The sequence below is a fragment of the Lepus europaeus genome, chromosome 20 (genome assembly GCF_033115175.1).
Source record: "Lepus europaeus isolate LE1 chromosome 20, mLepTim1.pri, whole genome shotgun sequence".
Lineage (NCBI taxonomy): Eukaryota > Metazoa > Chordata > Mammalia > Lagomorpha > Leporidae > Lepus > Lepus europaeus.
In genome coordinates this window covers 6,187,081-6,208,017 of record NC_084846.1, presented here as the reverse complement: position 1 = coordinate 6,208,017, position 20,937 = coordinate 6,187,081, and the positions used below count along the sequence as shown (strand labels likewise).

The window sequence follows — 20,937 nt, the reverse complement described above, 5'->3', positions numbered from 1 at the left end:
GGACCTTTCAGGGCAAAGATTCAGGCTTAGTGAATGGTTGGCTGTCCCCCATCCGGGCGGAAGTCTCCACTTAAGATCAAGAGCCTTGGGGAGAGACGGTGCAACCAGCGGCCGTTGGCTGGCCCCCGACCTCTGCCCTCTCCTTGACCTTGGCTTCTAGCTCAAGTCCAGTCTTTGGTCAAACCGGGCGTGGAACTGCCGTGTGCCGAATTTTAGGAAGGACTTGGGATCAGCGGTGTCCTCGGAGTTAGGAGAAGCATCAGAGCTAGGGCGTAGCTAGAGTAGGCAATGGAGGGCAGGCGTCGCACCCAGCGGCCCCAGGCAAGGCTGAGAGGTGGTGGATCGCACACACAGGATCTTCAGGGCTGGCTGAGCCCGGCTTTCTTTCCCTCTGTCTCTCAGGGACATCCTCCTCCTGGGTGCCAAGCTCTCAAGCCCGCTGCCTGTACCCATGCCCCTAGCAGCCGCCGGCAGAGCCCCTGCCCCGGGTCCGCCCCCCAGCGCCCCTCCCTCCCCTCTGGAGCCATTGCCCAGCCGGCTAGAAACACCAGAAACTTGAGCACGGTAAAGCGAGGTGCGGTGTCCACCACGTGTTTCTCATCATTGGAAACTTGGTCATCGGGGAAGAGCTCACTCGCAACTTGGCAACAGGAAAACACCTTCCCGAGCCGGAAGCCAGGACCCTGGTCCCTGAAGCCTGGCTTGAGAGACCCACAGCTCTCCTCCTGTCTCCGCCCCTCCCGTCTGGGTCAGACCTGCGGATGGGCGATAGAGAAGGACTCTGTGCCAACGAAAAGAGAAAAAAAATGCACATACTGAGCGGGGCTCAGTAAGGCCAGAGATGTGTTAACTGAGCCTTTATCCCTCTGCACAAGTTGCAGTCCCAGGCGACAGCTGCGGAGCAGGTGCTAAGTGCTTCTACACTGTCTCCTCGGATCCTTTCTGGATCGTGGTGACTTAGGGGCCGCGATTTGCCCATTTCCCATGATGAACCGGAAGCCCACAGCTCCGACTCCGTGGCTGCCCTGTCCCTGACCTTGGATTTCAGCTCAAGTTCAGTCTTTGGTCTCAGCGGGTGAAGGACAGGTGGAATGGTCACGTGGTGAATCCAGCCTCCCTCTGGGGCCCTTGGAGGTAGGAGGGATCCTGGGAGCGCAGCGCTGGCAGTGGCGGGCAGGTGTATCGCTCCCCGCCCTGGGAGTTCCCGAGGGGAACACACTGGCTGCACACGGGACCCTGGCCCTTAACCTTGCCTTTCAGTTTCCCCTACCATCGGCATTGCCCCTTGTCCACTCATAGTTGAGAAAGCCCAGACATAGAGGTTTGTCTTTGTCACTTTGGGTTAAACAATATGTATAATAAGAATAACACGTTTTTCTGTTACCCATGGCACACAGACATACACAAAAAGAATTCTCCTTCGTTTGGGGTGGGGTGGTGGTGGCTGGGGACGCAGCTTGTGTGGGGTCTTGGTTGACGCTCCCTGCCCTTGGAACCCTTAACCCCCCTTGCTCTGCCCCCGCCCCAGCTCCAGGGTGGGAGGGGCTCTGGTCTTTTCTGAAGTGGTGGTTTGTCCTTCGACCTTTCCCCGCGGGGTGCGCGTGTGTGTTCGCATGTGCGGTGCGCAGGGCATGGTGTGCGTGTGCGTGTGGACAGCTGTGGGAACTGCTGGTGTTGCTTAAGCCGCAGTGTTCCGTGGCTCTGTGACAGCTGACACTGTGGACATTAATGTACTTCTTGGACATTTTAATAAAAATTTTTTAACAGTTCCATCTGCCTGTTCTACCTCCTGATGCTTTTCTTTATTCGGCGAGGGAAGAGCCAAGACAAAAAGAGAGGGGAATCGTTTTGAGAGACAGCAGTGAGTTTACTGGGGCTGGAACAGAATGCGAGAGTCAGAGGGTGGAGGCCAGAGGCGGGAGATGGACCCCTCGGGGCTATAGTGAGGATTTGGCCATCAGGGCAAACAAACAAAAAGGTCGAAGGCAAATGTCAAACTTGGAAATGACTTTTTTAAATCAGCGAGAAAGGACTTGTCGCCTCCATATATAAAGAGTTCCTACAAATCAATAGGAAAAAGATGAATGATCAGCTAGCCAAACGTGCAAAAGATATGGGCAAAGCAGTTCACAGTAAGGCAAACATGGATGTCTTTGTTTTGCGTTACTGTAACAAAATACCTGAGGTTGGATACTTTATAGCGAAAAGAGGTTTATTTCGCTCACAGTTCTGGAGGCCCAAGCACATCTGCTTTTCATGAAGAGCATGGGAGGCCAGCGCCGTGGCTTAACAGGCTAATCCTCCCCCTTGCGGCGCTGGCACACCGGGTTCTAGTCCCGGTTGGGGCGCTGGATTCTATCCCTATTGCCCTTCTTCCAGGCCAGCCCTCTGCTGTGGCCCGGGAAGGCAGTGGAGGATGGCCCAAGTGCTTGGGCCCTGCACCCCATGGGAGACCAGAAGCACCTGGCTCCTGGCTTCGGATCAGCACGATGTGCCAGCCGCAGTGGCCATTAGAGGGTGAACCAACGGCAAAAAGGTAGACCTTTCTCTCTGTCTCTCTCACTATCCACTCTGCCTGTCAAAAAAAAAAAAGAGCATGGGGTGAGACCATGTGGAAAGGAGACCGGTGACAGCAAGAGAGGAAGCAAAAAGTAGCAAAGAGCCAGGTTTGCTTTTTTTATAATGACCTGCTCTCTTGGGGCCAGTGTCGTGGCGCAGTGCTCTGCACCATCAGCATCCCATATGAATGCTGCTCCACTTCCGATCCAGCTCCCTGCTGTGGCCTGGGAAAGCAGTGGAAGATGGCCCAGGTCCTTGGGTCCCTGCAGCCACGTGGGAGTCCTGGAAGAAGCTCCTGGCTCCTGGCTTCTTTCTGCATCCCACATCGGAGTGCCTGAGTTCAATCCCCAGTTCTGTGTCCTGACCCCAGCTCCCTGCTAATGCGCACCCTGGGAGGTAGTAAGCGATGGCTCGAGTAACCGGGTTCCTGCCAACCACGTGGGAGACCCGGCTGCGGTTCCCAGCCCCCAGCTTCAGTCCCTGGCCATTGTGGGCCTTTGTGGGGGGGCAGGGGGGGTAGTGAACCAGCAGACAGGAGCATCCTTGTCTACCTCTACCTCTCAGAAAATAAAGAAAAAAGGAGGAGAAAATTGACATTGTTAATGAGCTTGTACTTTTTTTCCTTGTCATTTTTCAGACAATACAATAGCTATTTGCATAGCCTCCGTGACGTTGGGTATTACAAGGGATCCAGGGATGATTTGGAGTGCGTGGGAGGGTGTGCATGGGTTTCATGAGATTATCACCCCGTTTCTAGAAGGAACCCAGACAGCTGAAGATGTGGGTATTTTGGGGGGGTTCCTGGAGCCCATCCCGAGCGGATGCAGAGGGCCGATGCTAAGTGCATACTAAATAAACAGCAAACGGCTCTGGCAGGACACGCGGGATCGCAGGGACGGACCTAGGTGGGGGAGGACAGGAGGGAGGGTTCGAGGCACGTGAGGTTCCCCTCGCCTGGGTTCCTTGAAACCGCCACCGTAACAGCGGTACAGCGGCCCCAGCCTCCGCTCGCCCCTTCCACTCAAACCCCAGGGACTGAGTCGCAGTGGTTTGCCTGGATCCACGCCCGTTTCTAGACCAATCAGGGGCCGGCGCCGCGGCTCACTAGGCTAATCCTCCATCTGTGGCGCCGGCACACCAGGTTCTAGTCCCGGTCGGGGCGCCGATCCTGTCCCGGTTGCCCCTCTTCCCGGCCAGCTCTCTGCTGTGGCCCGGGAGTGCAGTGGAGGATGGCCCAAGTGCTTGGGCCCTGCACCCCATGGGAGACCAGGAGAAGCACCTGGCTCCTGCCATCGGATCAGCGTGGTGCGCCGGCTGCAGCACGCCTACCGCGGCGGCCATTGGAGGGTGAACCAACAGCAAAGGAAGACCTTTCTCTCTGTCTCTCTGTCTCTCTCACTGTCCGCTCTGCTTGTCAAAAATAAAAAAATAAAATAAAAAATAAAAATAAAAATAGACCAATCAGGGTTGCCCAGGGAAATGCGCCACGGCACTCATTGGCTGGGTTGGAAGGAGGTGGGGCCAGCGCCTCGTCGAATCAGAAAAGGGAAATTTATACACTTAATTAAGAGCGCAGTGGGCGTTTGGCCTGCAATGGGACGCCTGCACCCGAGGGCTCAGGTGGGGTCCTGGGGCCGCCTTCCCAGGCAGCTTCCTACAGTCAAACCAAGACTTCACTTTTGTTGTTGTCGTTGCTTATCCTTTTTTTGTGTGTCCTGGAAACCTCCCACGCTTCTCAGCACCCCCAGGTTGGCATCGAGAAGGGGCAGACCTGGCCGGCGCCGTGGCTCAACAGGCTAATCCTCCGCCTTGCGGCGCCGGCACACCGGGTTCTAGTCCCGGTCGGGGCACCGATCCTGTCCCGGTTGCCCCTCTTCCAGGCCAGCTCTCTGCTGTGGCCAGGGAGTGCAGTGGAGGATGGCCCAAGTGTTTGGGCTCTGCACCCCATGGGAGACCAGGGGAAGCACCTGGCTCCTGCCATCGGAACAGCGCGGTGCGCCGGCCACAGCATGCTACCGCGGCGGCCATTGGAGGGTGAACCAACGGCAAAAGGAAGACCTTTCTCTCTGTCTCTCTCTCTCACTGTCCACTCTGCCTGTCAAAAATAAAAATAAAAAGGCCGGCGCCGTGGCTCAACAGGCTAATCCTCCGCCTTACGGCGCCGGCACACCGGGTTCTAGTCCCGGTCGGGGCACCGATCCTGTCCCGGTTGCCCCTCTTCCAGGCCAGCTCTCTGCTGTGGCTAGGGAGTGCAGTGGAGGATGGCCCAAGTCCTTGGGTCCTGCACCCCATGGGAGACCAGGAGAAGCACCTGGCTCCTGCCATCGGAACAGCGCGGTGCGCCGGCCGCAGCGCGCTACCGCGGCGGCCATTGGAGGGTGAACCAACGGCAAAAGGAAGACCTTTCTCTCTGTCTCTCTCTCTCACTGTCCACTCTGCCTGTCAAAAAAAAAAAAATAAAAATAAAAATAAAAATAAAAAAAGAAAAAGAAAAAAAGAAAAAAAAAAAGAGAAGGGGCAGACCCATTGGGGGTGGGGCGCCAGAGGACGGGACTGGGGAGTTGGGGCGGGCTCCCCAACTGCACGAGAACCAGGCACCCCCAGCTGGGTGACGTGTCACCCACCAAAGCACATCCATGAAGTAATAACCCACCGGCTGCGTAATTTCTCTCATTCATGAAAAGAAACGAAGATTTATTGAGCCCCTGCTGTATGCCTTGCACTCGCCGGGATCTCAGAACAGCCGGATACGTTAGAAGAAAGAGGCTCGCAAGGGTTTTGTCCCTCGGTCACACAGTGAACAAGAGCCAGAGGCGCGATTCGAACCCCAGCCCTTTTGGTTCCCAAACCCAAGAGATGGTTGCGACAGTAGAGACAGTGCCAGGACAGGGCTACACCAGGCAGGACCTCAGAACCCGGGTCGCCCACGGGCCAGGGGGTGTGGCCTTGTCCATGTCTCTGTCCCCCTGAGCTGGCTCTCAAGCCTGGGGGGGCGGGCGGGCAAGGTGGTGGTGCGGCTGGGGCACTCATCCTGCCTTAGAATCTGGTGGGTTCTGAAGTTCAAGGAACATTCCGTCCCCCAGGGTCTAAGAAGGGAAATGTGGGCAGGGGTCCAGGAAGGAGAATGGGGAGAGGGGTCTCAGAGAGTTCAAGGGCTTGCACAGCTGGAAGCTCCAGGGCATGCCATTGCCCGGTTTCCTCAACGCTAGAGTTGCAAAGAAATAAAGAAAGAAATAAACAAAGCAAGCCGCAGCGTGGCGAGGCAGTGTCATGCACAGCCACTGTCCGGCGTATAGCTGGCGTGCAAATTGAGGGTGGCCGGGAGCTCCCCAGGCAGGGCCCCCCCCCCATGGGGTGCAGGAGGCAGTCCCAGTGGGAGGCTCCCGGAGTCTGTGAGGGGGAGGGCATCCGGCCCATGGTGAGAAGTTCCTGAGAGCTGGAAGGTTGGTTGTCATGGGGACGACACTGACGGTCTCCATGGTGACAGCTTGATGGGGCAGAGCCCTGTCGACCAGGAAAAGCCTAGGGGGACAGGTGTTCTTGGTACCCTTGACACCAGAGTTTGGTCACCATAGCAACGGCTGTGGAGTCCAAGTCTCGTGGTTGGCAAGGAGATGGGGGGGTGAGCCTGGGAAAAGGGGTGATCCGTTTCCATGGTGAGAGCTGGGTCACCCTGGGGACAGCGGGGGAAGGGTGGTCTCCGTGGGGGTCCAGAGGTGGAACGTGACAGCATCTGGGGGTGGGGCCGGCGAGATGGGAAACGTGGTCTCCATGGTTACAGTGGGAGGAGGGAGGCACCACCCCCAGGACAGTGAGTCAAGGTGACAGTCGCCTTGGTGACACTGGGAATTGGGGTGCTGGACTCCAAAAACACGAGCGACATGAATCCTAGGGGTCCCTGGGCCTGGGTGTGGTCTCTTTGGCGACAAGGGGCAGGTCAGCTCTCCCTCCACAAGGGTGGGGTGCGGTCCCAGTCACTGGGCCGGCTGGGGACGGGTCCATCCTCGTGGTGACAGAACAGGGTGCTCTCCCTCGAGGCTGCAGGGGTGGGACTGCCCGCCACAGTAACCCGAGGACCTGGCCTGTTACCCTGGAAACCTTAGGGGACTCTCGGGGAGCAAGGGGGAGGAGTGCCCAGGATTTCTTTCCCCGGGGGTCGAGGTAAGTGCCTGAGCTTGTGGTCTCCGCGTGGACGTGGCAAACGCTGAGGTTTCTACGATGAGGAGGGGGATTCCGTGCCCAGGCGACCTCAAGGGGCCCATTCATTCCAGTCTCCAGGGAGCTGCACAGGGTGCCGGGCCAGTGCCCAGATAATCCTGGGGGTCCAGCCTCCAGGTGACCGCGAGGGGTGGGGCGGGTCCGGCTGCAAAGGGTCTCTGCAGAGGGGTGGCCGAATCTTCAAGAGGCTGGAGGTCGGCTGGCCTCCTGGGGTCCTGGGGGCGTGGCCCTTCTCCGGGACAAAGGGGCGCGGGAAATCCGCTGTCCGGAAGCGTTGGGGTTTTGGTCCCGGGGACTCCAGGAGACTTAGCCCGCTGGGACTGGTCCTCTCTCAAGGGATCCCCCAGGGGCCGTTGTCGGTGTCCAACTCTGCAGGAGGCTTGGTCAGCCTGCAGGGCGCCGCAGGAGTCCCGGCCAGAGGCCACGGGGTGGGGAGGGGCGTGGAGCCGCAGACGCTGGAGCAGCTGCCGGGCGCCCCCAGTCGTCCTCGGGCTGCGGCGCTAGACGCGCAGCGGGGTCCAGGCGGCGGGGTCGCGCGCGCCCCCAGCCCAGCCGCCGCCGCCAGCCCAGCCCCAGCCCCAGCCGCCGGGGGCAGGGTCCGGTGCGCCGGGCGCGCGGTAGCAGTAGACGCCGAAGAGGCGCCGGGAGGCGTCGGGGAAGCCGAGGCTGCGCACGCCAGGCCGAGGGCCGCCGCAGCGCGCGCGCGGGTTCACGATGGGGTAGCGCGCGCTGCCGTCGGCCAGCCAGCCCGCCGTGCAGCGGTCCAGCAGCTGCAGCTTCCACGCGGCGAACAGCTGCCCGACCTTGGCCACGGCTGCGCCGCGCGCCGCGCACGCGCGCGCGGCTCCCGCGAAGGGCACGGGCCGCAGCGGCTTCAGGAAGAACACGCGGCCTGCAGGGGGAGGGCGAGGGTGAGGATCTCGGGGCGCGCGACCCCGTACCCCCCGCCTGCAGCCCAGGACTCCCACCCCGGCCCCGGCCCGGGACACGCGCCTCCCCGCCGACTGGCGAACTCGAAAGGTCGGGGGCGGGACCAAGGCCTTCTGGGGGTGGGGCCTGCAGCCTGGGGGCGGGTCCTAAACACCTGGGACACGGCCTACATCCGGGGGCAGCGCCTACGCGCCTGTGGGCGGGCCCTTGCGTATGTGGGCGGTGCCTTGCGCATGTGGGCGTGGCCTAAGCGCCTCGGGCGGGGCCTCGCGTCTGGGGCGTGGCCATCTCACCTGCGGGGTCACCACGCGCCTGTGGGCGTGGCCTAAGCGCCTGGGGTGTGGCCATCGCACCTGCTGGGGGGGGCGAGGATACCAGGCTCCTGGGGCGGGGCCAGCGCGCCTGTGGGGGATACCACGCGCCTGGGGCGTGGCCTTGCACCTGTGGGCGTGGCCTCGCGTCTGGGGCGGGGCCAGCGCGCCTGTGGGGGATACCACGCGCCTGGGGCGTGGCCTTGCACCTGTGGGCGTGGTCTTGCGTCTGTGGGCATGGTCTAAGCCCCTGGGGCGTGGCCATCGCACCCGCGGGGTTACCAGGCCACGCACCCGGGAGGTTGGACGTGAAGCAGAAGGCGTCGTAGCGCTCCTCGGCGTTGTGGCGGTAGCCGTAGTTGCGCACGCCGCCGCCGCCGCCGTTCCCGCCGCCGCTCCCGCCGCCGCAGGGCTCCCGGGGCCGGCTCACCGGGTACTGCACCGAGCCGTCGCGCAGCCAGCCCGCGTTGCACCAGTCCAGGCCGTCGCGCCAGGCCGCGTGCAGCTGCTCGGCGGACGCCAGGATGCCGTCCTGGTCGGCGCACGCCCGCTGCGCCTCCGGGAATGTCAGCTGGTAGCGGCCCCCGCGGGGGTGGTAGGGGAAGACCACACCTGTAGGGCAGTGCTGGGGGGTCAGCCTGGGAACTGCATGCCCACCGCCGGCCCGGCAATGGCCTCCTCAGTCCACTCTCGGGGCTCCCTTCCATCCCGTCCCCTTGGCATGGCGGATGGTAGCGCCGGCTGGAGGTCTTTTCCACCTGCTGAACTCCTATTCAACCTTCAAAACCCAGCCGCCAAACCCTTTTCCGTCCCATCCTCTGACAGTCCGTCCTCACCGAACTCTTCCCGCTGGGCCCGTGCTAAGCCCACGGAGCTGGGAATGTCTGCATCCCCCAGCCCGGGAGCCCCCCGGACCACTGGCATCCCTGAAGCATTGTCCGAGGTAGTACCCGGTCACTTCTCGCCCACCTCTGTTCTCTCTGGAACTGGCCCCCCTCAGTGGACTCACAGTCCACTCAGCTCAAAAGCCTTTTTTGGGGGAGGAGGGGGTCAGCGCAGTGCTGTGGCACAGCAGGTTAAACGGCCAACGGCAGCACCAGCATCCCGTACGGGTGCCGGTTCGAGGCCCGGCTGCTCCACTTCTGATCCAGCTCCCTGCTAATGCGCCTGGGAAAGCAGCGGACGATGGCCCATGTGCTCGGGCCCCAGGGAAGCCACATGGGAGAAGCCCCTGGCTCCTGGCTCCGACCTGGCCCAGACCTGGCCATTGTGGGAGTGAACCACTGGAGGGACGCGCTCTCTGTACCCCTGCCTTTCAAACCAGAAAGCTTTTTGGGGAGTCTGCATTGGAGGGGCAGGTCTTGGAGGTGAGCCGGGTATGCTGAGCTGACCCAGGAGGGAGGCAGGAGGGGCCGGGGAGAGGACCTGGAGCCGGACAGATATGGACCGCATCCCGGCTCTGAGCACCCCTGGGCAAGCAGGGCTCCCATCTCCCTGCTAGCTGCCCGTCGGCTGGTAATAGCTGTGTCTCTTGAGACCCGCGGAAATTAAATGAGACACTCCAGGGAGCTCTTCAGCTGAATGCCTCGCACATAGAAAACTCCCTGCTCCTAACTGGCATTATTGGCTACTGCTAGGAAGTTCAGCCAGTGCGGGCCCACAGAGCTCCCGGCCAGTCTTTAATCCCTCTGTTGGAAACCACACCTCCTCGTTTCACTGTCAGCCAATCAGAGCGTCCCCTCTCCCCGGCCACACTGATTGGCTCACAGGACCTGAGCTGGGCCAATGAGATTCTACTCTGGGACTCTCGCTGCTGCTCTGAGGAAATCGGTTGCTAAGCCGGGAAGGCAGAGTCTGGCATTTAGGTTTTTGCTCCCTACGGGGGTGGGGCATCTGGCCAAGGAAAGCCCACTCAGGAAACAGGGATGAGGGGGAAAGCTGTTGATGTTCTGGACTGGTCCATTTTCTCTGCGGGGGACTGGCTGTCCGGTGCCTTGTAGGATGGTTTTGCTGAACCCATCTTGGCATCCACTCACTCAAAGCCAGCGGCAGCCCCGACCTAACCTACCATAGCCCCAGCCAGTCAGCGACCCTGGGCATGAGTGATGTGGGTTCTGCCCCCTTGAAGCCCCTCTCCCCCACGGGCGGGTCACCTTCCAGGTCCAGCTTGACCATGCCCGCGTCGTCCTCCAGCTCGTTGGTGACCTCGCACTCGTAGCGCCCGTAGTCTTGCAGGGTGACATTGCGGAGCACCAGGGAGGCGTCCCCGGGCCCGTCGTTCTGCAGCTCGGCCCGCCCACGGTAGCTGCCGAAGGCCCGGTGCTGGGGGCCCAGCGCCACAAAGACGTCAGTGAAGGCCAGCGGGTCCACGACCTTCGTCCACTTGAGGCGGACGCCGTCGTGGCCGTGGGCGGCGGCCTCGTAGTGGTAGCGGCAGGGCAGGACGATGGTGCCCCCGCGGTGGCTCACCACCTGCCCGGGCGCTGTCTGGACCACCACGGAGCCGGACTCACCCTCTGCCGGTGACCAAAGAGGATTCAGAGAGGGGGGCTTGGGGGGGGTCACTAGAAGTTGTGGGTGGAGGACAGGGGCAGGGGCTCCGAGGGGAGGGGCTGGGGACCGTGGGCCCTAACCACCCACCCACCCCGCCCCCGGGGGAAGCTGCTTTTTGTTCAGGTTCCTTTAAGGGCCAGTCCGCTCCCAGGGGCTCAACTCACCAAGCACGTGCACGACCTTCTTCCGGCCACGCTGCGCCCCCGCCTGGCCGCTGAGCAGCAAGACGCCCCACGCCGCAGCCCAGAGCAGGCAGGGACCAAGGGCCGCCCGTGCGCACACCTGGGGCACAGGGCACGCTCAGTGCAGCCTCCCTGGCTCTCCATCCCTGCGCTCCGGGACCCCCACCCCAAGCCAGGGGCACAGAGGACTCCCTCCAGGAGAAGTCTGGCACCTGGCCCTGAACTCACGCCCCTGGGTCCTGCCCCGGGGGATCCCGCCTAACCCCGCCATCCTCTCTCCACTGGTGGCTCGGAGCCCGCTGCCGCGGCCTCTTCCCGGCCCAGCCCGGGCTTGGATGGGGGGGTAGAAGTGGAGCAGCGGCGGCAGCAGCAAGGTTATCCGTGCGCCAGGAGACTGCAGCAAGCGACTGGGAGTCGGGGGGGGGGGGCTGGGGACACGGAGAGGACGAGGACAGGGACGGAGGGAAAGGCAGACGGGGAGAGATGGAGAGGGAGAGAGACGCAGCAAAGGGGGAGGCAGACGGAGAGACAGAGACAGAGGAGTTCAAGAAGGGATGGAGAAGCAGAGTTTGGGGTAGGGAGAGACGGGGGTGGGGGGAACCTTTCCCTCCCCCCCCCCCCCGCATAAAAAAGAGGCAGAGAACGCAGGGTGACAGCGAAGGGAAAGGCGAGAGAGAGAAATTCGGAGGGGACGGGAAATTCAGAGAGACAGACTCCCAGATCCGGGAGACCAAGGATGCACCTGCCCGGGACCCGCGCCCGCACCCCCCACTCACCATCCTGCCCGCGCGGCCCCCACGCGCCGGGACTGCGCGTCCCGCACTCCCAGAAAGGACTGGGCAGGTCCCTGCGGGAAGCGCAATCCCGGAGTCTGCCTGCAAGGGGAGGAGGGAGGCGCGCCGGTGGGGGGAGGGGGCGTTAAAGGGAACGCGCAGCCGCGGGAGGGTGGGCCCTGGGCCTCCGTCGCTGCTGGCCGGCCCATCTGAGCCTCAGTACATCTTTAAAATGGAGAGAGGCGATGGGACCTGGAGTCTCTCATCGGGACACCCTGTGTTGGCCCTGCACCCAATTTCAAAAATAAAAAACCTGGAAGCGGTTTTTTATCCCACCCCTGATCCCCTCGGCTACCTCCCCATCCTGTTTTTCCTCCAGATGAACCCGTGCCAACCACACAGGCCAGACGGGGTTGTGGGTTTGGTGGGGGCCAGCAACCTGGGAGACCCCCAGCTCCCTAGCTCAGCGGCCCCTGGCGAGGTGCTGCCTCTGACCGCCTCCTGTGGCCTCAGTTGTCCCATCTGGAGTATGGGCGAGCATGTGGTTAGAGCTCAGCGTGGTGCTTAGTTGGGACTTTTCTCTCCAATGGTCTCTTGTCCATCCTTACTTATTTATTTTACTTTTATTTGTTTACTTTCACTTTACTCCACAGGCAGGGGGAAAGAGACAGGGTGACAGAAGCAGGTTCGAAGAGAGCCCCTATCCATACTGGGCCACTCTAAGAGAGCCCCCCCCCATCCATACTGGGCCACTCTCCAAATGCTTGCAAGTCAGGTCTGGGTCTCCCACGTGGGTGCAGGGACCCAAGGACCTGCAGGACTCGAACCCGGCACTCAGATATGGGATGTTAGCAGTGTCTTAACTGTGCCAAATGCTTGGCACGGGGTGGGGGAGGGGGAGAGGGAGAGAGAGAGAGAGAGAGAGAGAGAGAGAGAGAGACTTTCATCCTTTGGTTCAATCCCCAGATGGCCACAATAGTCGGCCAATCCGAAGCCAGGAGCCAGAGTTTCCCACGCAGGTGCAGAAGCCCAAGTACTTGGGCCATCCTCCACTGCTTTCCCAGGCCACAGCAGACAGCTGGACTGGAAGAGGAGCAACCGGGACTCGAACCGGTGCCCACACGGGATGCCAGCACTGCAGGCGGAAGCAGCCCCCAATTTGCCCACTGAAAGCCTCAGCTGCCCCATCCGGAAGCTGGAGCTGGACACACCCACCGGGGGGGCAGACTTCTGTTTTCCTGCCCCCCCCACCCCCAGTTCCTCACTGGGTCCAAGAAGGGGGCCCCTCACCCCTGTACCCTGAAACACTCAGGCGGCAACACTGCGGACATCAAAAACGGTTTTTACTTAAAGGAACCCATGGGGGAGTGGCGGGCAAATTCTGGGAAGGGCAGAAGAAGCCCCCCGTGCGGGGGCTGGGGCGTGGTGGCGGCCGAGCGAGCCTGGTGGTCTCCCGATCCATCCACCAGAGCCGGGCTGGCCGGGCGTGTAGACAGAGTCCCGGGGAGCCCCCACCGCCCCCTTAGAGCTTCTTCTTGTGGGGGTCCGGGGGCGCGGGGGGCGGTGGGTGCAGGAAGAAGGCCGGCCGCCGCAGGCAGCGGTAGGCCAGCAGGTGGGGGCCGAGCGCGTAGAGCAGGTTGCACGTGAAGAAGCAGGTGCCGGCGTCCTCGGGCACGCGGTAGGTGAAAGGCGTCCGCAGGTGCATGGAAGCGCCCATGTGTGAGAACTGCGCCTGGGGCCGAGAGGGCACGGAGGTCCCGGCGCTGCTGCCCCCGGGCCCCCGGGCTCCGTGCTCCACACACAGGCCCCGCCCGTCCGTCCGTCTGTGAGCCCCGCCCCGCCCGGCCGGCCACGCACAGCCCCACCTTTAGGCTCTCTGCTGTCCCTCCCAGCCCAGGGATGCCCTCCTGGTCTCTACTGCCCCCTGGTGGGCCTGGGTTGTAGCTGCTTTTTTATTTTTATTTTTATTTTTATTATTATTATTATTTTTTACAGGCAGAGTGGATAGTGAGAGAGAGAGAGACAGAGAGAAAGGTCTTCCTTTTTGCCATTGGTTCACCCTCCAGTGGCCGCTGTGGCCGGCGCACCGCGCTGATCCGAAGCCAGGAGCCAGGTGCTCCTCCTGGTCTCCCATGCGGGAGACCTTCCCAGGCCATAGCAGAGAGCTGGCCTGGAAGAGGGGCAACCGGGATAGAATCTGGCGCCCTTAGTCCCGGTCGGGGCACCGATCCTGTCCCGGTTGCCCCTCTTCCAGGCCAGCTCTCTGCTGTGGCTAGGGAGTGCAGTGGAGGATGGCCCAAGTGCTTGGGCCCTGCACCCCATGGGAGACCAGGAGAAGCACCTGGCTCCTGCCATCGGAACAGCGCGGTGCGCCGGCCGCAGCGTGCTACCGCGGCTGCCATTGGAGGGTGAACCAACGGCAAAAAGGAAGACCTTTCTCTCTGTCTCTCTCTCACTGTCCACTCTGCCTGTCAAAAAAAAAAAAAAAAAAAAAAAAGAATCTGGCGCCCCGACCGGGGCTAGAACCCGGTGTGCAGGTGCCGCAAGGCAGAGGATTAGCCTGTTAAGCCATGGCGCCGGCCTATTTTTAATTTACTTATTTATTTGAAAGGCAGAGTTATGGAGAGAGACAGAGATGGGGGGGGTCTTCCATCCACTGGTTTACTCCCCAAATGGCCGCAACAGCCAGGGCGCTGGCCCAGGCCAAAGCCGGGAGCCGGGAGCTCCATCCGGGTCTCCCACGTGGGTGGCAGGGGCCCAATCACTTGGGCCATCTTCTACTGCTTTCTCAGGGGCACTAGCAGGGAGCTGGATTGGAAGTGGATCAGCCAGGACTCGAACTGATGTTCCAGTGTGGGATGCCGGCATCGCAAGTAGCGGCTTAACCCATGGGGCCACAACACCAGCCCCAGATGCAGGCATCGTATCTGGTGGCATCTGGACCACCCCGTACACCCAGGCCTTATCATGTCCCGTCAAGAAACCCCAAACAGGCCCTCAGCAGCTCTGACCGGGCCCTCCACTGCTCCAACACCTCCCATGGCTCCCCACTGCCCTCGGCACAAGCCCTCAAGTCCTGAATGCAAAGCCCGCAGCCTCGGCCTTCCCTTGGGCCATTCGCATTCCCAGAATGCACCCCCCCCCAGCACTCAGCCCCACCCGTCACAACCCAGCTCTGCGAGTAAACTTCCAGCCTCTGGGCTCTCGGCCCCTGGCCCCCCTTCTTCCCAGCTCTGAGCGCACACGGCCGGGGTGGGGGTGTCTGTGTCTGGCTCGCTGTCCCCCAGACCAGGGGATCCTGGGGTACCAGGCCTGAGGCTAGGGCCTTTTTTTGGGGGGAGGGGCATCATGAGACACAGAGCATCTCCCCGCTACGTGCCTGCCCATTCACCCACCGCCTTGCTCCCCGCCTCACCTGGCCCACGGCTCCAGCAAACACCAGCGCCCAGTCAGGCAGCCAGGAGCAGCCCGGGAAGGTGAGTGCATAGACGGCCAGGCCGTAGAAGGGGAGGACGTAAAACATGTACAGCAGCATCTGCAGGGGACATGGCCCAGCCCATGAGACGGACAGCTCCCTGCGGCTGGCTCTCCCAGGACTCCCCACCGCCCCCCCCGCAAGCAGTGAGGAGGGTTCTCCTGCTACCCTTGGGGATCCCTGCCCCGCCCCCATCCCCCCCACATCCAGAATTTGCATATGACCCTGGCCTGGCCAATCAGAACACCCCAGGTCTCTAGCCATAATGATTGGCAGATAGAGGATGAACATGCGATTTGGGCTGGACCAATCAGAGCCTGCCTGAGGCTTGTACTTAAAGCTCTGGGGTTTGGATGCCTCTGAGATGGCTGGGTGGGGTGCATGGAGGCCTGAGCCTGGTCTGTGCCCCCCCCAACACACACACACAAGGAACTGGTGTCAAGGCACACAACAGAGCCAGCCAGAACTCCTGGATCCAGCCATACCTGAAGGCCACGTCTGTCTTTTCTGTGTGTGGGGGGGGAACAATAAATTCTCTTTGTGCTGCTGGCGGACTGACTTGCTCCTGCTTCAAAGTGGACCCCTCCCCACAGCAGGAAGACGGCCCTCTCCTCCCACCCGCCCTCTTACCTGCACCTTTGGGTAGGCCACAGGGTCCCGCAGGTACGGCTCATACTGATAGATGTAAACAAAGCAGGCATCCGTGGGGCAGTCCAGCACCACCTGGGACCAGACACAGGTGAGCCAACAGCCCGCCTCACTCCTCTCTCCAGCAGGAAGTGCTCCCCCCAGCCCCACGCAGGGCCCACGTTCCTGGCTGTAGCCCCTCCCGGCTGTCTCTCTGGCTGGGGATGCACGGCTATGGGGCTGCAGGGAAGTGGGGGCTTGGCCATGGGATCCCTCCCCCCCAGGGCAGGCTTGGGCGATTGATGGATCGGACCTTTTTGCAACAGATAAAGAAATGCTGGGGGAGGCAGGGAAGGGAGGAGAGGGGCCGGACGCACCAGGCCCCGGAAGAAGGTGAAAAACCCAGCCAGGACGAGGTAGGTGACGAGGGCCAGGTCAGCCGGGCGCTGCAGGAGGCTCTTCTTCTGCTCCACCTGCACCTGCCCCGCGGGAGACAGAGACGGAGTGAGAGCCCCGGCATCCGGCAGGCGCTCCATCCGAGTTCACAGAGACGGAGTGAGAGCCCCGCATCCGGCAGGCGCTCCATCCGCGTTCACAGAGACGGAGTGAGAGCCCCGCATCCGGCAGGCGCTCCATCCGCGTTCCTCCCTTTTCCAAACGCCCAAGGACACTGGAGATGAGCTTTAGGCACGGGGGAGGGGGCGGGGTGGGATGGGGAGAAAGGGGAGGCGGGCACGGGGGGCAAGGTGCTCACCAGCTCGGGGGTGCAGCCGGGGGGCGCCCGGGGCTGGTTGAAGACCCTCATGCCGGCCCAGCACGGGACTAGCATGTAGGGGATGGCGAGAAAGAAGGCGGGCCTGATCTCTGAGCTGTATTTGCCTGCCGGGGTGACGGAGGGCGAGGGTCTCACTCGGCAAGGAGCGCCGGCCCAGCGGAGCGGGCACGAGGCTCCCCAGGGCTGGCTCCTTACCCAGGATGTTTCCGGGGAGGAACACCAGGATGCTCATGGCAAAGGAGCCCAGCCAGTACAGTCCAAGGTTCCGGTATCTCTTCCTGGGGGAGGTGGGCGGGGACTGAGGGTGACCAGCAGGTACCCATCCCGCCCCTCTCCCCCCAGGGGCGCCCCAGCTCCGGGGCCCTCTCTGTTTTCTTTCCCCAGCACGGGGAGAGGCAATGCGGAGTTGAATGGGAGCGGGAACAGTCAGAGAGGGATAGGAGCCAAGGCCAGGGGCCACCTCTCACACCTGACCACAGTCCCTGCACCTCCCTCCCGGAGCCCTTACAGGGGTCACCTGCCGCTCCAGCGTGGCCTGGGGGTGCAGCATAGGAAGACGCAGGAGCCCAAGAGCCCCCTTCTGGCCTCCCTGGTCCCGCCCCCAGGAGACCTCCCTGGCCCCGCCCCCCGGCTGGCCTCCCTGGCCTCGCCACACCCCCAAGCCTCCCTGGTCCCGCCCCCCAGCAGACCTCCCTGGCCCCGCCCCCGGCTGGCCTCCCTGGTCCCGCCCCCCAGCAGACCTCCCTGGCCCCGCCCCCGGCTGGCCTCCCTGGCCCCGCCCCTGGCTGACCTCCCTGGCCCCGCCCCTGGCTGGCCTCCCTGGCCCCGCCCCCAGGAGGCCTCCCTGGCCCCGCCCCCCGGCCCGTACCTTTTGCGGATGGCACCTGCCATGGCCAGGTAGAGGAAGTAGTGAACTGTGCCGTCCCAGTAGCAGATGAAGATCCCATGAGCGGTGCGCAGGTAGGGGTCCCCCTGGCAGAGCAGGTGCGGGGGGCTCAGGCGGCCGGGGAGGCGGAGGGGCAGGGGGCAACCCCGGCCCCGCCCCACTTACCTCCTTGGTGTAGAACTCCATGAAGCCCACCACGTAGCCGTCTTCCTGGAGCGCGATAATGAGGTCCACCACGGAGGTGAAGGCGAAGACGGCGAAGACTGCAGGGAGAGTGGGCGGGACCGGGCCACGTGTGGGCGGGGGACCTGGAGTGGGCGTGGCCGCGGCTTGTGTGGGCGTGGCTACAGCGAAGCGCGGCCGGCCGGGCTCAGGCCAGGTAAAAGGCACCGTAGTCCCCGTCCCCGCCCCACGAGGTCCGTGACCACGGTGCTGCCTCATTCTGCCTATCTGATGGAGGAGGCGCAGCCAGGCCCTCAGAAGTCCCTGGTCTGATGGGGGAAGCACAGTTCCTGTCTTTGGAGGGGGTGGGGTCTCCCAAATCTCACAGGAGAGATAGCATCCCTGCTCAGCAGATCCCAGAGTGAGCGGAGGCAGGATCTTCCAGGGACTCCCAGTCTGAGGGGGGAGACCCAGTCCCTCCTCTCAGGACCCCCAAGTCCGAAGGGGGTTCCCCAGGAGAAAGGGGGGTGTTCCAGTCTCCTTGTGGTTTCCTCCGATGGGGGTTCGTCCAGGACTCCCAATCTGATGGAGGAGGCCCTTCAGTGCTTCCCCCCCACACCCCGCCCAGTCTGAAGGTGGAGGCTCTAGCCCAGTCCTCTTCCCCAGGGCGTCCCGTTGACTTACCAGCATAGAGTGGGTCGTGGGAAATCTCTCCATGGGCCAAGCTGTACACAGCCACGAAGAGCAGACCCAGGATCAGGGCGCTCATCAGCGCTACCCACAGGGGGCTGTGGGGCAGGAACTCGAATCAGGGGAAAGGCGGGCTCCAAGAAGCTCTGGGGAGGGGCTGGCGCTGTGGCGTAGCAGCCAAAGCCTCCCATAGGGGTGCCGGTTCGAGTCCCAGCTGCTCCTCTTCCGATCCAGTTCCCTGCCTATGGCCTGGGAAGGCAGTGGAAGATGGCCCAAGTCCTTGGGCCCCTGCACCTGCATGGGAGACCCGGATGCAGCTCCTGGCTGCTGGCTTCGGATCGGCTCAGCTCCGGCCGCTGTGGCCATGTGGGGAGTGAACCAGCGGATGGAAGACCTCTCTCTGTGTCTGTAACTCTACCTCTCAAATAAATAAACAGGAGGGTCTCTGGTGCTCAGCTCTGTAGACCTCACTGTCTGAGGCTCCCGGATTCTCCCGGCTAAAGTCCAAATGCTTCCATCCACTCCAGCCCAACTCCCGCCCTCCTCTCCCCCCAGCAGCCTGATAAGACAGGTCAGCCACTCGGATAGCCAGATAAAGAAAGTAAAAGTCTGGTCTCTGGGCATCTCCCAACACAGGTGGACAAACCAAGGCCCAGAGAGTGCACGAGACCCGTCGGGAGTCACCCAGCAAGGTGCTGTCCAACACCTTCCCACAACCTCCACCCCCCTCCCGCCCCTAGGACCTCCACTCTGGTCCGCACGTACTCTGTGCCCAGTTTGGCATCCTCACCCATTGCTGTGAGACCAGAGCCAAGGCGGTGCCATCACACAGCTGCACACGCGGAGGCTGCCAGAGCCAACCTGGCTCCCCCCCAGGGTCCCAGGGGATTGGAGACAGGCACCCGGACCCAGGGAGTCAGGCTGGCTCTATCCCGTGGCCTGGGATGAGCCGCAGTGAGCGTGTCTGCCACCCGGTAGCTGGAGCCACAGGCTGGGATCCGGGGTTGGGACACAAGGCAGGGGAAGCCGCAGCACGAAGGGGACACTGGAGCTAGGGACTGAGCCAACCCTGAACGGGAGTTTCAGGCGCGCGAGAGAGAGCAGGGTGAGTGGGGTGGCAGGAGCTGGGTCAGCCCGGCCTTATCTGGGACAATACTTTGACCCCCCTCATGACTTTGGAACCCTTGCTGGGCGCATCCCTGGGACACCCCCTTAGAAACCTCCCCGGGGTGAGCGCTCCTCCACAGCCCAGGCTCCCCCCAAACATCCCAGGAGCGCCCCTACCCCAGCCTCCGCCTGGCCGGAAGGGGACTTCCGGTGAAGGGGGGAATGGTGCGTGCCCAGCCCCCAGCCCCCAATTCCCAGCCGGAGCTGGGGCCAGAGGCGCGGGGCTCGCTGGGCCCAGGCCGGCAGCCTGAGCATCCCCCCTCCAGCGCCGTGGGGCCCTCCCCCCGCCCGCTCTGTGCCCCTCTGCCCCCGTGCCCTGCCCGCACGCACTGCGAGAGCGCCGAGACCTGGTTGAGCCCGTAGGACACCGGGAGGGCGCCGAGCGACAGCGCCGCGATCTTGCCGGCCAGCGGCGGGAGGTCCATGGCGGCGGCGGCGGCGGCGGCGCCGGGACCCCGGGTCGGCCCTGGCGAGGCCTCCGGGGCGCTCGGCTCCTCGGCGGCCGCGCGTGTGGGCGTGGGAGGGGCGGTTGTCAAGAACCCGCCCCGCGCAAAGGTCGCCCCACGATGCGCCCTGGGCGCGCCACCGCCGCCGCCGCGAGCGCCCTGCGCGTTCCCGGGGATCCTCCGAGGCCCCTCCCCGCCACGCCCCCTCACAGCTGCCCCGCCTCCACCCCTCCCCATCGGCACCCTCGTGCGGCCCCGCGCAGCCCCCAGTGGCCATCAGCTTCCTCTGTGCAAGGCTGGGGTCGCTTCCTCTCGCGGCTGCGTCCTGGTGACCCCGGAGCCAGCCACTTTGTTTTAAGACATTGGCGTCCCCACCTCCACCGCGAAGGGGGCCCTTTTTAACCCTCCGTGTTCCCTCAGATGGCAGTCCTGTCCCCCAGCCTCAAGAGCGCATGGCCTGTGCGCGCTCACCCGGTCTCAGACCGCCCTTCCGCGCTTTCCCGTGGTGACCATAGATTTAAACAGGTGTCCAGGCCTGAAGCTTTGGCTGGAGGGGGCAAGCAGCCCCGGCGTGGGGGTCGCCTCCCTCACAGGAGGTCTTGATGGTGCCAGTGTGGTGGGAAGCTTCCAGCTGGGACTAGGGTGGGGGGAGGGAGGCGGCTTCCGGGGAGGGAGCAGCTGGGAGGAGGCTGGGCCCTGGGGAGCCCACATCTGGAGGGGGGGCCTGCCGTGTGGGGACACTTAGGCAGAGGCCATCTGTCACCCCGTCCATCCACTCAGGTTCCTGCCTGACTGCGAGGTGAGCACTCTGTTCCCACCCGACTGCCCAGCCCTGGGGAGCCCAGTCGGCGTGGGGGCAGGTTCTAGCCCTCTCCCTCCTCCAGGCTGCCTGTTGGCCTGGTGCCCCCCAGGCCCATCTGTTCCACAGGGTCTCTGGCCACTGCTCTGACTCAGCCTCGCTCCCCACGTGCCCGTTGCCCCTGGGGTAAAGTCCAGGTTCCAACCGGCTGACCTCCTCCAACTCCGGCGGTGCCAACTCCTCCACAGGCGCTTCCTGTCTACAAGACAGGCTCTCCTGCTCTCTCATTTCTATAAAAGCCCTGTCCCCTCCTCCAGGCAGCCTCCCCCGCTCCCCGTCCTGTGCACTGAGCCAGAGGCACCGCTGTCCGGCTCTATCGGGGGG

At 63.2% G+C, this 20,937-nt stretch overlaps 2 protein-coding genes across 3 annotated transcripts; both read right to left on the bottom strand.

Moving 5' to 3' along the window:
- Window positions 1–7,277: 7,277 nt before the first annotated feature.
- HAPLN4 (hyaluronan and proteoglycan link protein 4) lies at window positions 7,278–11,576 on the bottom strand. Its single transcript, XM_062179101.1, has 5 exons — window positions 11,530–11,576; window positions 10,736–10,853; window positions 10,172–10,534; window positions 8,313–8,630; window positions 7,278–7,669 (listed from the first exon to the last, which is right to left on the bottom strand). Exons 1-5 carry the CDS (start codon window positions 11,530–11,532, stop codon window positions 7,278–7,280), a joined length of 1,194 nt encoding a protein of 397 aa, XP_062035085.1. The 5' UTR covers window positions 11,533–11,576.
- A 1,276-nt stretch (window positions 11,577–12,852) lies between these two features.
- Window positions 12,853–19,806, bottom strand: TM6SF2 (transmembrane 6 superfamily member 2). 2 transcript variants are annotated; one of them, XM_062179060.1, is made up of 10 exons: window positions 19,639–19,806; window positions 18,136–18,239; window positions 17,455–17,552; window positions 17,272–17,375; window positions 16,599–16,681; window positions 16,383–16,507; window positions 16,006–16,107; window positions 15,632–15,724; window positions 14,942–15,061; window positions 12,853–13,258 (listed from the first exon to the last, which is right to left on the bottom strand). In XM_062179060.1, the coding sequence occupies exons 1-10, from the start codon at window positions 19,731–19,733 to the stop codon at window positions 13,049–13,051; spliced, it is 1,134 nt and encodes a 377-aa protein (XP_062035044.1). In that variant the 5' UTR covers window positions 19,734–19,806; the 3' UTR covers window positions 12,853–13,048. The 2 variants fall into 2 exon arrangements, with proteins under 2 accessions (XP_062035044.1, XP_062035046.1); XM_062179062.1 differs by having other exon boundaries at window positions 19,656–19,734.
- Between the last annotated feature and the right edge of the window lie 1,131 nt (window positions 19,807–20,937).